The sequence below is a fragment of the Triticum aestivum genome, chromosome 7A, assembly GCF_018294505.1.
Source record: "Triticum aestivum cultivar Chinese Spring chromosome 7A, IWGSC CS RefSeq v2.1, whole genome shotgun sequence".
Classification (NCBI taxonomy): domain Eukaryota; kingdom Viridiplantae; phylum Streptophyta; class Magnoliopsida; order Poales; family Poaceae; genus Triticum; species Triticum aestivum.
In genome coordinates this window covers 93635760-93649236 of record NC_057812.1, presented here as the reverse complement: position 1 = coordinate 93649236, position 13477 = coordinate 93635760, and the positions used below count along the sequence as shown (strand labels likewise).

Sequence of the window (13477 nt, the reverse complement as noted above, 5' to 3'; positions counted from 1 at the left end):
TTAGTTTTCACTCTACATTTTGGTACATGTTAAAACCAATTTTTAATTAGTGATCAACACTTTTAGTACACACTTTTAATACTCATTCAAATTTTTCTAATTAATCCTTCAACATTTTTCAAATACTCTTCAACATTTTGTACATACTCGTCAACATTTTTAGTACTTATTCAACATTTTCAAATATTTGTCCGACATATTTTAAATACTTGTTCAACAATTTTTAATACTTATTCAATATTTTTAAAAATACTTGTTCAAAATTTTTAATATATGTTTTTGAAGAGTGTTTCAAATATGTAGAATATTTTAAGGTATAATGAAACTTCATAAAAAATAAAGCAAAAAACTAGAACAGAAAACAGAAAAAAAACTGGCTGTGGCCTCCCGCGCGGATGGGCCGGCCCATCTGGGGCAGCCGCGACGCGAGGCTTCCCGATTCGACCCGACGACCCGAGTCCGTCCTATCTCCTCCTCTCCTCTTCCCTTCCAGACAGATCCCCCATCACCAGCATCTCAAGAAAAAAAAAACCCGATCACCGGCGGCGGCGGCGGCGGCGGCGATGGTGTGCACCAAGTGTAGGAACCCTACCCTTCCCCTCCTGAATCGGCCAATCCTTCCACTCGATCTCGTCAATTTCTTCCGTCCTAGAATTAGGGTTCGTGTCTTCCATGAGGATCTTGTCTTCTTCTAATTCGTGCGCGGTCCTCCTTTTGCAGGCGAGAAGAAGCTGGGGAAGGTGATCGTCCCGGACAAGTGGAAGGAGGGCGCCAGCAACACCTACGAGGGCGGCGGCCGCAAGATCAACGAGAACAAGCTCCTCTCCAAGAAGAGCAGGTCCGTTGGATCCCCCTCCCTTTTCCCCAATCGAACCGCGTTGACCCTTTCATTCACGTTGAAGGGGCTATAATCCCCTATTTTGAGCGGAATCTTTCTGACTGGTATCGGTTATGGGAATCTGGGTGTTGGGGTGATTGGTTGGATGGAGGATTTTGAGGGAGTTGAAAAATCCATCCCGTCACGAATTCACTAGTATTAGTACTATTAGATTGCTCATGATGGGGTAGGGATTCATATAGAATAGGGGTGGGCGCAATTCGCTTCTTGTAGATATTTTTTCCAAATTAGGTTAGCCACAGCTGACAACCAAATTTAGCAGCAACAACAAACCAAAAAATCCGTTTAAATGTAAATTTGGTTTTGTTTTCGGTTTAAACCCAGCTGCACCAAACGTAGTTTTAAAGCAGGGAGAGGCGTGAAGAAATTATTAGAACAGGTGAGAGGATGATCTAAAGATGGCATGGCATGCACGCTTGGCAAAAATCGAGATTGGCCTCCAGAGGACCTGGAGATGCTGTTGTTTGGGGCGGCAGAGCATGACCAATGGCGCCGACTGCTGCTAGAGATTCTACGGTGGCGGCGCCCGTTGTGCTGGTACAGCGGATGCATTCGTCGTAGGAGATGGATGTGCCTGCTGCAGAGGTCGAGGCGGCTGCAATTCCTTGGCCCATTGGCTGTAGTGCTTGGTTTTCGCTCAAAATCTCGTGAGGGGATCTAATGAAGACGTGGCTAGGGTTGTGACTTGTGGGCTTCAGGCTTACATGAGCAGTCAGCATCTCTTTCTTTAGTGGAGTGCCGGCCAGCAGCATGTACCTTAGTACCAGGTTAGGCTCAATGGAACAATGGGCTTTAGGCCCAGGTTGTTGTTCTGCTGAATTTTACTTGGTTTAGTAGAAATAGAAAGGGAATGACTAGAGACCAGTCAACTGAATTTGTTTTTGGGGTCAGTCGATTTGTTCCCTGCCGTTGGATGCAAAAGGAATGGCCAGATCTTCTTCTTCTACCTCTGAAAACACTGTTCATCGTCTTCCTCCTCCCGATGAACCGCCAACAACCGCCGGCCGGACCGCCTGCCTCCTCCGCCCGCGGCCGGCGGCGCTCGCGCGACCTTCCCCCACCGCCATGCTTGCCGCCGCCCTGGGCCATCCCTCTACAGCCAGCGAGTTACCGATTTCGCCGGCAAACCTGCACCCTGACGCACCCCTAAGATAGACAAGAAGAATGCTTCTCCCCCCTGCGCTCTAAGACAGACAAGATCAAACTGCCGCCGGCTCTGTAGCTGTTGCTTCCTTCTCGGAATCAACTGATCCAAATTCGAAATTCAGGCGACTTACATCCAGCAAAACTGAAATAGAAAACATAAAAGAGGATTCCAAAACCGAGAATTCGGCTATTTTGGTTTTGGTCTTGATCCGGTTTTCGGTTTTGTGGCCTTAGATATGAAAGGAACAAATATTTTCAATTGTAACTTTGATGGTTGAACCTTAAGACTCAAATATTGCTTTATGTTGAAGCCTTGAGATCTCATTGTGCTATTTGTTATCTTCATTTATTAGCCAAAATCCTTGTGTCCACTTGTGATATCCATATGTAAACTCTTCCATGGTGAATGATCTTGATGCAGTGTGCACCTATAGCCAATGTTCGTCAGCTGGGGTGAGATGTAGAGGGTGGTGTGACAGAGGAGAGACTGTAAGGAGAGGATGACATCTGTCGTAACTGAGCTGTTTGTGGGTGTTTCTACAGGAAATAGCCACCTGTATGGACGATATACTGGCCTTAGGGCGCCAATTCACCATAGTGATATGCCGCAACTCTAGCCGAACCCTCAAACGGGCAACTCTGCCCCCCCCCCCCCCCCCCCCCCCCCCCCCCCCTTTCTCTTAACTTGCACGTGTTCAAATTGTTATTTCAAGATATTATAGTCTAACCTGTACTGCTAAATATCAGGTGGACTCCTTACGGAAATACCAAATGCATAATCTGCAAGCAACAGGTGCACCAGGACGGTAAATACTGCCACACCTGTGCCTATTCAAAAGGTAAGCAGCAAACTCCTTTTGGAACAGCTTATAAAACATGTATTGTTTTTCTTTGGCGGTGGTTATTTCTGGCACACTAAGTTTGTCTGCTAATCATGGAGTTTATCTAGTAATATAGTCTTAGGGCAACTCTAGCCGAACCCTCGAAAGGATTTAACTGCACTTCTCAAATTTGGGCAGAAGTGCCCCAACCTCCTCAAATTTGAGCAGTCCAAAGCAATTCTCAGTAAAAGATTCCTTCCTTCTCTCTCTGTTGCTAGAACCGTTTGGGGTCTAGTTGGTTTGATAAGGTGTTTGAGGAGTTAAATTTTTTAGGGTTTGGCTAGAATTTGGTAAAAGGATCAAACTTATGGCTGCCAATTTTTAGCATGTTTTGTAGTAGTTCCCAAATTTTTGCTCATACTGGTGGCTAATTTCAGGGGTGTGTGCGATGTGTGGCAAGCAAGTGCTGGACACGAAGCTGTACAAGCAAAGCAATGTGTGAGCAGGATACTCAAGTGGTGGACTTGGTATGTTTAACATGTAAGATCATGACATCATGTACTAGCGATATTGCTGTGGAAAAAGGTGTTGTGTGCGTGTTATGAAAAGAGCAATTTTTAACAGTTGTGTAAACGGGCGTGGTTGTCTCTGTAATTTGCACCCTTGAGCAATGTGGATTTTTGCTGCCCTGGCACATGCTTCTGTTATCCCGAGCTATTCGGTCACCAGATTTTTTTTTAAAGATCCAGCTGATCTGCTGATGGCTGGCTTATATTGATATTAGCAGGAAGCATACGGGAATACAAAGGTGGAATGTCAGATGATCCAAGGATCAAGGATAAATAAATTAGTGCGGCGCGATGATTTATGTGCTCCGTCGATCATGGACGTGATGATTTCTGTGCTCTTCTTCCATGTATCTGGATGTAAAGAAGTGCATCCATACCATTGCGCTGCTGTGAGCCAAACAGAGTAGGAGATGTTGCAATTCGAGAAACGGTTTTCGGCGCATTCCAGGTTACGTAGGCACATCTGGCAGGGCCAACCTCTTGTTTGCATACGGTTGTTGCACCAAAGTCGATTTTTGTGCAGGAGCCAGACAAAAAATAAAATAAATAATCAGCCGTCCCGGCGCCAAGCCTGCCAGAACAGCGTCCTGGACCGTGACTTGGTCAAACCCTTGAAACTGACAGTTGTATGCATATTAGCAAGAGGTTCATGCGTTGCACGGAGAATCAAGATGCATTTATACGAGCTGTTTATCTTGTCGGAGATGAAGATGAATGATGGAAGGCCTTATTTGCAAATGTAGAGACGGATGTGGGTATCTTTTTATAAAATTATCATAATTTGTTTCTATCCGTCAGATATAGATCGGACGGTCTATATTGCAGGATGTCAAGCACATCATCATCACCAATTCGATTTTTTTATAAGAAAATAGAGAGTAGTGGTGTGGACGCCTGAAGCCTTGTGTTTCCATCTGATCACGTCGTGGCATTTCTCGTTTAGCTGAATGCTTGTGGATTGCAACCATCTTCGGAGGCGCAGCACCTCTGCAACCACTCTTCTCGTTATTCAGGAAAAAAAGTCACCCTTTTTTAATCTGGTCTTCACGGACAGCCCTTCCGCGCCATCGCCATCACACATGACTATCATCACGACAAATGGCAGAGTAGAGTTGATCTGTACCTTAGGATGCATCCCTGGTAGATTATGGGGACCTTTTTACTGTTCTAACCCGTTTACTAAAGTTTAGCATGATTTGACCTTACTTCAAAACTTTTTCAGGACCTGACCCTTTCCGAAACACCATCATCAGCGTTTTGGTTACACGGTAGACGTCATAACCTATGGTGTTTGAATCTGACCCACACACACTAGGTTGTGCCAATGTGGCAAAGCGGAGAGCCGGAGACGCCACAGGAGCTGGCGTATGCCCCAGCCCAATCCATAGCACAATTAGTAACTAAACAAATGATCAGGTGGACTTGGGATGTGTTTGCTAGCGTGTGCAACTGCGAACTAGTAGAATCAAAGATAGTCGGAGTTGTCGGTTGTTCACACGTGTGGTCTTCTCTTGGCATGTGCCGTCATGGTTTTTGTGCAGTTATTTGTAGCTCTGTGATCCCATGTCGGTGGCCAGATTGACCGCTAGTAGCCATCTTATGTGGGTTGGATTGTATTAGTTTTAGCCTAATTTTCCGTCAACTAACCGGACAATTTTTACTCCTTAATCAATGAAATTGGCAAGTCTTTTGCCTCGTTTCAAAAAAAAAATACTGTAACAAGCATTTTAATTATGTTTTTATTTTAAATTGCAAACTGACTGATTATTTAGTGTAATCAGCAGTAAATGTTTGTTTCTAGCTAATTCCATGTTGTCAGTTGGCGGGTCTTTATTTTTATTTTTGTTTTGACCTTTGAGCTAAATATTTGACCCCTACCTAATTCTGCATTGTTCCCTCACAAAAAAAATCTGCATTGTTAGTTGGCTCGTAATTAACCAGACGATATTAAGTTCAATTAAAATATAAAACATAAATAAGACTATGCGTGTGTACCGGTTGGTGAGCTCATACACATGGCCACCCTGGCCGGCGGAACCTCGTCATTGTCCGGTCCGCTGATGTTGCCGCCGGTGGTATCATCGGGTTCATTTCGGCAAACCAGCACCAAACTGGGAGAATGTATGCGGGTGCCCAACACCAGACGCGACATGAGCATCCAGGCGACGGGCCTCCGCTCCGCTCTGCTCGTCAGAAGTTATCTTTTATATTTATATATGAATTTAGATTACAACATAACATTTGTTTTGGCCTGTGAGCTGATTGATTATTCACTGTAATTATCAAGGAGCAACCGCCCTCCCGCCGCGCAACCACGACGTCTAGATCGGATGCCGCGTTGAGGAGGTAAAGGAGTAGGTGCCCTTCCTGTAGCTCAGCCACACCGAAACACCCTCCTCAGCGTCACCGTTGAGCTACCTCTAGTGTGGCAAGGTGAGGGTGCCGCAATCCCTGCCCGATCGCAATGAATAAGAAGGAGCCCTCCTCGACGACCGTGAATGCGTGCAGGCACCTCCTTCACTACCTCGGCCGTGGAGGCGGTGGCACGTCACCATGGAGTAATGTGACGGCATCCAATAGGGAGGGGCTTGACGGGAGCGACGCAATGCACATCGTCAGGCTGCATTCACGACGTCGAACATCACACTGTAGTGTGTTCGGGCGGACCTCAACCTCGCATTGGCTTGGGCTGAGGACCAGTCCAGCGGCGGAGGAAGCCAATCGGCTGCGTCGCGACCGCCAGACAGCGGGCGGTCAGGGCTGTCATGAACTTTGGGCGATGACATGGCCGTTGGCATGATCTATGGCCGTGGACCTTTTCAAATTTGCGTGCAGACATGAAATAGATTGTGGGTGTTGAGCGCACGGCCGATCCAAAAGAAAATTAGGGCGGACGCCGAGCAGACAATCGACCCAAACAGAAAAAACGAACAAAATCACTGTCCGTTTGAGTCGACGCGTTTAGTTGCTCCTAGCCATGTCGTTTGGACAGGCACATGATCCTCGCGCGGGTCCGTGCCATGAAGTGCTCGGTGCCGCAGTGGCATGCACTTTGACGGATCAAGACCCTGCCTGCGGGATCAATGCAAAAAGGAAGGTTAGTTACATGAGAGAAACATCATGCTAGGTGTGGCGGGTCAGGCTACCAGGTTGTCTCTTCAAAATGAATGGGGCTTTGTGCTTTTGGTTACCTTGATAGGTGAAATGGTGTTCTTGATTGCATCCAGTCCCTGATGGCTTTCCGGACAACTTCCCATGTATGTGCACGGTCCGGTTACTGGACCATGGGTCTTTGGTGAACCTGGTGTGTGTAACCTTGATTTTGGTTATATGCATATCTTTTACTTGTCCAAATACAGTGTGCTCCTCGATGTCCCCGATCTCATCATTGAGCATCATTAGGTGTCCAACGAGGTTGTCAGAGTATGCTTTCGTCGGTGCGGTGGAATTGTTTGAGAAGTCTTACCGGCCGCGTCTCTATCCTTGATCGGTTTTGGCATCTGGTCGGTGTGGTGGACAGCTGATCCGCAGTGGGCATAACAACCAGCTGGTTGCGTAGGCTGGGCGTTGGGGTGGAGATGACAACTCTAGCAGTCTTCCGACTATGTTGGCATGGAGTCTAGACGGCACCACATTATTGTGTCTGCCTGCACAATAACATAGAACGGCTTAAAGGCGTGCAAATGTCCCTGCTAACTGATCTTAGCATGAACAGATACTAGGGGGGCGCGACAGTACCTGCACCACCGAAGGGTCTGATTGGTTGGCCGGTGATACGTCTCCGTCGTATTTATAATTTTTTATTGTTCCATGCCAATATTTTACAACTTTTATATATTTTTGGCAACTTTTTATATTATTTTTGGGACCAACATATTGATCCAGTGCCAGTGCCAGTTCCTGTTTGTTGCATGTTTTTTGTTTTGCAGAAAATCCATATCCAACGGAGTCCAATGTTACATCCCTAGTTCTGGTATGACCTAGGCTAGCCTTCTTGTGAGCATCATGTTTAAATTTCATTTAAATTTGAAATGAGGATTTGTGAAACCCTGAGAAATCATTTCTGGAAATAATCCAGATAAAAATTGCTCCAAAAAGGTCCAAGAAAATGTTCATCTTGCTCTCTGAAAATATTGGTCAGAGGTAAAATTCAAACAAATATTTTCAGGAGCTCATAAATATTTATTTTGGCCATTTGAAATTAATCCAGTATTTATTTGCATTGGATAAATATTTTTATATATACAAAATATTGTCCAATATTTCTGAATTTTGGTGAGGGGCTTTGGAGTGGTCCAACTAGTCCCTACTAAAATTTACAGAATAAAATAAGTTGATTTAGTATTTTACTAAATCAGAACAAATGTCAGAAAAGTAGAAAATAAACAAAAATGGAAAAACGCTTACCTGTGCTTACCCGCAGCCTGGCACTGTGCAGCCCAGCCGGCCCACTGGCACAGTGCCAGTCGTCCTTGTCCTCGCGTCAGTCGGCTGGGCGTGTGGCCGACGCGCGCGCACCGCCGTGCCGCCACGCAACCTGCCTGCCTGGCCTCCCCTCATCGCCTGGATGCCCCGCGTGACGCCACGCGCCGCCCCGCACCTCTCTCACTCTCTCCCATGGTCATTCCCTCCTTTGCCGCTCTCTCTCTCAACCGCCCGAGCGCTGCCGTCGCCGCCGCTCACGTTGCCGTAGCTACCGCCACCCCCTCACTGAAGGAAATATGCCCTAGAGGCAATAATAAAGTTATTATTTATTTCCTTATTTCATGATAAATGTTTATTATTCATGCTAGAATTGTATTAACCGGAAACATAATACATGTGTGAATACATAGACAAACAAAGTGTCACTAGTATGCCTCTACTTGACTAGCTCGTTGATCAAAGATGGTTAAGTTTCCTAACCATATACATGAGTTGTCATTTGATTAACGGGATCACATCATTAGGAGAATGATGTGATTGACTTGACCCATTCCGTTAGCTTAGCACTTGATCGTTTAGTTTGTTGCTATTGCTTTCTTCATGACTTATAAATGTTCCTGTGACTATGAGATTATGCAACTCCCGTTTACCGGTGGAACACTTTGTGTGCGACCAAACGTCACAACGTAACTGGGTGATTATAAAGGTGCTCTACAGGTGTCTCCGAAGGTACTTGTTGGGTTGGCGTATTTCGAGATTAGGATTTGTCACTCCGATTGTCGGAGAGGTATCTCTGGGCCCACTCGGTAATGCACATCACTATAAGCCTTGCAAGCATTGCAACTAATGAGTTAGTTGCGGGATGATGTATTACGGAACGAGTAAAGGGACTTGCCGGTAACGAGATTGAATTAGGTATTGAGATACCGACGATCGAATCTCGGGCAAGTAACATACCGATGATAAAGGGAACAACGTATGTTGTTATGCGGTCTGACCGATAAAGATCTTCGTAGAATACGTAGGAGCCAATATGGGCATCCAGGTCCCGCTATTGGTTATTCACCAGAGAGGTGTCTCGGTCATGTCTACATAGTTCTCGAACCCGTAGGGTCCGCACGCTTAACGTTCGTTGACGATATAATACTATATGAGTTATGTATGTTGATGACCGAATGTTGTTCAGAGTCCGAGATGAGATCACGGACATGATGAGGAACTCCGGAATGGTCCGGAGATAAAGTTTGATATATGGGATAGTAGTGTTTGATCTCCGGAAGGGTTCCGGAATTCACCGGAAGGGGTTCCGGATGTTTCCCGAAATGTTTGGGCACGAGAACACTTTATCTGGGCCAAAGGGGAAAGCCCACGAGGCTTTTGGAAAGTGCAAAAGGAAGTTTTGCGGAGACCAGAGGCTAGACGCCAGGAACCCTGGCGTCTAGGGGGTAGACGCCGGGAACCCTGGCGTCTAGCCCTCGAGTCCGAGAAGGACTCTTGCCTTTCGGGTGAAACCGACTTTGAGGAGGCTATTACTCCAAGTTTCGACTCCAGGGCTCAACATATAAATAGAGGGGTAGGGCTAGCACCAAAGACACATCAAGAAACACCAAGCCGTGTGCCAGCAACCCCGTCCCCTCTAGTTTATCCTCTGTCATAGTTTTCGTAGTGCTTAGGCGAAGCCCTGCGGAGATTGTTCTTCACCAACATCGTCACCACGCCGTCGTGCTGCCGGAACTCATCTACTACTTCGCCCCTCTTGCTGGATCGACAAGGCGAGGACGTCACCGAGCCGAACGTGTGCAGAACTCGGAGGTGCCGTGCTTTCGGTACTTGGATCGGTCAGACATGAAGACGTACGACTATATCAACCACGTTGATATAACGCTTCCGCGAACGGTCTACGAGGGTACGTAGACAAAACTCTCCCCTCTCGTTGCTATGCATCACCATGATCTTGCGTGTGCGTAGGAAATTTTTTGAAATTACTACGTTCCCCAACAGTGGCATTCGAGCCTAGGTTTTATGCGTTGATGTTGTGCACGAGTAGAACACAAGTGAGTTGTGGGTGATATAAGTCATACTGCTTACCAGCATGTCATACTTTGGTTCGGGGGTATTGTTGGATGAAGCGTCCCGGACCGACATTACGCGTACGCTTACGCGAGACTGGTTCTACCGACGTGCTTTGCACACAGGTGGCTGGCGGATGTCAGTTTCTCCAACTTTAGTTGAACCAAGTGTGGCTACGCCCGGTCCTTGCGAAGGTTAAAACATCACCAACTTGACAAACTATCATTGTGGTTTTGATACATAGGTAAGAACGGTTCTTGCTTAAGCCCATAGCAGCCATGTAAAACTTGCAACAACAATGTAGAGGACGTCTAACTTGTTTTTACAGGGCATGTTGTGATGTGATATGGTCAAGACATGATGCTAAATTTTATTGTATGAGATGATCATGTTTTGTAACCGAGTTATCGGCAACTGGCAGGAGCCATATGGTTGTCACTTTATTGTATGCAATGCAATTGCGCTGTAATGCTTTACTTTATCACTAAGCGGTAGCGATAGTCGTGGAAGCATAATATTGGCGAGACAACAACGATGCTACGATGGAGATCAATGTGTCGCGCCGGTGACGATGGTGATCATGACGGTGCTTCGGAGATGGAGATCACAAGCACAAGATGATGATGGCCATATCATATCACTTATATTGATTGCATGTGATGTTTATCTTTTATGCATCTTATCTTGCTTTGATTGACGGTAGCATTATAAGATGATCTCTTACTAAATTTCAAGATAAAAGTGTTCTCCCTGAGTATGCATCGTTGCCAAAGTTCATCGTGCCCAGACACCACGTGATGATCGGGTGTGATAAGCTCTACGTCCATCTACAACGGGTGCAAGCCAGTTTTTGCACACGCAGAATACTCCGGTTAAACTTGACGAGCCTAGCATATGCAGATATGGCCTCGGAACACTGAGACCAAAAGGTCGAGCGTGAATCATATAGTAGATATGATCAACATATTGATGTTCACCATTGAAAGCTACTCCATTTCACGTGATGATCGGTTATGGTTTAGTTGATTTGGATCACGTGATCACTTAGAAGATTAGAGGGATGTCTTTCTAAGTGGGAGTTCTCAAGTAATATGATTAATTGAACTTAAATTTATCATGAGCTTAGTACCTAATAGTATTTTGCTTGTCTATGTTGATTGTAGATAGATGGCCCGTGTTGTTGTTCCGTTGAATTTTAATGCGTTCCTTGAGAAAGCAAAGTTGAAAAATGATGGTAGCAATTACACGAACTGGGTCCGTAACTTGAGGATTATCCTCATTGCTGCACAGAAGAATTACGTCCTGGAAGCACCGCTAAGTGCCAAGCCTGCTGCAGGAGCAACACCAGATGTTATGAACGTCTGGCAGAGCAAAGCTGATGACTACTCGATAGTTCAGTGTGTCATGCTTTACGGCTTAGAACTGGGTCTTCAACGACGTTTTGAACATCATGGAGCATATGAGATGTTTCAGGAGTTGAAGTTAATATTTCAAGAAAATGCCCGGATTGAGAGATATGAAGTCTCCAATAAGTTCTATAGCTGCAAGATGGAGGAGAATAGTTCTGTCAGTGAACATATACTCAAAATGTCTGGGGTATCATAATCACTTGACTCAACTGGGAGTTAATCTTCCTGTTGATAGTGTCATTGACAGAGTTCTTCAATCACTGCCACCAAGCTACAAGAGCTTCGTGATGAACTATAACATGCAAGGGATGGATAAGACGATTCTCGAGCTCTTCGCAATGCTAAAGGCTACGGAGGTAGAAATCAAGAAGGAGCATCAAGTGTTGATGGTCAATAAGACCGCCAGTTTCAAGAAAAAGGGCAAAGGGAAGAAAAAGTGGAACTTCAAGAAGAACAGCAAACAAGTTGCTGCTCAGGAGAAGAAACCCAAATCTGGACCTAAGCCTGAAACTGAATGCTTCTACTGCAAGCAGACTGGACACTGGAAGCGAAACTGCCCCAAGTATTTGGCGGATAAGAAGGATGGCAAGGTGAACAAAGGTATATGTGATATACATGTTATTGATGTGTACCTTACTAGAGCTCGCAGTAGCACCTGGGTATTTGATACCGGTTCTGTTGCTAATATTTGCAACTCGAAATAGGGACTACGGATTAAGCGAACACTGGCAAAGGACGAGGTGACGATGCGCGTGGGAAATGGTTCCAAAGTCGATGTGATCACGGTCGACACCCTACCTGTCGTGGAATTGTCACGGCAGATGTCCTTAGTGTCAGGACTTAGTCGTGAGGCCAACGCATCTATGTGGTAGCTTGAGAGGGGTTGAGCGGAATCGAGAGACGCAACACAAGACAGGGATTTAGACAGCTTCGGGCCCCGGGAAACATCATCCGGTAACAACCCTACATGCTGTTTGAGGCTAGGTCTCATTATCATCACGAGGTAGTCGCCGTAAACCGGCTCTCCTCTTTGTATCTAGCCCTAAGATTGTTTCTCTTGCTTGTAGCCTATCCCCCTTGGGGTGCCCTGCCCCTCCTTATATATCTTGAAGGGGCGGTTTACATGACTAGTCCTATTAGGATTAGGTTTATTCTATTACAAGTGGAGTCCTAGTCTTGCTTCCTTTGTAAGGGAATATTCTTTGTGCTTTCCTCATAAACCGGCCCACCATTAAACGTGAACCGGCCTTCTGGGCCATGGGCCTTGTCATCCATCTGACCCGCCCGCTGGGTTACTAATGAACCGCCAAGACCGGACGGGTAGCCCGTGAATCGCCAAGCTCCGGGCGGGTTACCAGTGAGTCATCCAGTCCGGCCGGTTTATACTTCCGGCCGGTTTACGCCACGGGGTATATCCCCGATATTAGCCCCTAGTTTAATTTGGATTTATCCATGTTAAACTGATCTGCAACATAAACTTAAGAGCAAATTTGATAGGTTATGCTCCGGGTTAAGAATTTTTGTAAACCGGTACCTGATCATCCTTAAGTCCTTGTTATTTCCTCCTTCTGGGAAATCCGGGTCAACAGACCAGCTTCATAATCAATTTTGCCGACATTGGTTTGTCACCGAGAAATATTGAAGAATAACTCCTTTGACTCAGCTCCCAAAGCACCGGTTTAAGAAATATGGGCCTGAAAATACTTATCTGATATTCAGCCGGTTTGAAGATGTAAAACTTGCCGGTTTAATATTACCAAAATGGCCGGTTTATAAATATTGATAGCGCCAGGTCATAATTGTTGTCGACACGGGGTCATGTAATTGATCTTCCTAATTTGCTCAAAACTGATAAAATGAAGATGTTCCTCCTTTATATGCATAATACCTGTAGCCCCCAAGTCTTAAGAGGAGAACATAGTGATAACTTAAGACTTGCTCCAATAAATGTTTCAACCTTGAAGAAATCCGGTTTGTTCATCTCAATCATATAAACTGAATACTCCATATATGTAGCCCCCAAGTGCCGGGTTGTCATGCTTGCAGCAACCTGGAACTTGCAATTGCTTATAAAAACTTCAATCAGTGTAGCCCCCAAGGGCCGGGTCATTATGCAATAATTAGCAGGGACTTTATAAA

General features: G+C 45.6%; 1 protein-coding gene across 1 annotated transcript; it reads left to right on the top strand.

Moving 5' to 3' along the window:
* Positions 1-431: 431 nt before the first annotated feature.
* Positions 432-3559, top strand: LOC123152249 (cysteine-rich PDZ-binding protein). Its single transcript, XM_044571842.1, has 4 exons — positions 432-579; positions 721-838; positions 2792-2883; positions 3303-3559. The coding sequence occupies exons 1-4, from the start codon at positions 564-566 to the stop codon at positions 3365-3367; spliced, it is 291 nt and encodes a 96-aa protein (XP_044427777.1). The 5' UTR covers positions 432-563; the 3' UTR covers positions 3368-3559.
* Positions 3560-13477: the final 9918 nt, after the last annotated feature.

Coding starts and splice junctions, on each gene's coding strand:
- LOC123152249 (XM_044571842.1), top strand. Junction 839..2,791: donor CTCCTCTCCAAGAAGAGCAG/GTCCGTTGGATC, acceptor GCTAAATATCAG/GTGGACTCCTTACGGAAATA. Junction 2,884..3,302: donor CACCTGTGCCTATTCAAAAG/GTAAGCAGCAAA, acceptor GGCTAATTTCAG/GGGTGTGTGCGATGTGTGGC.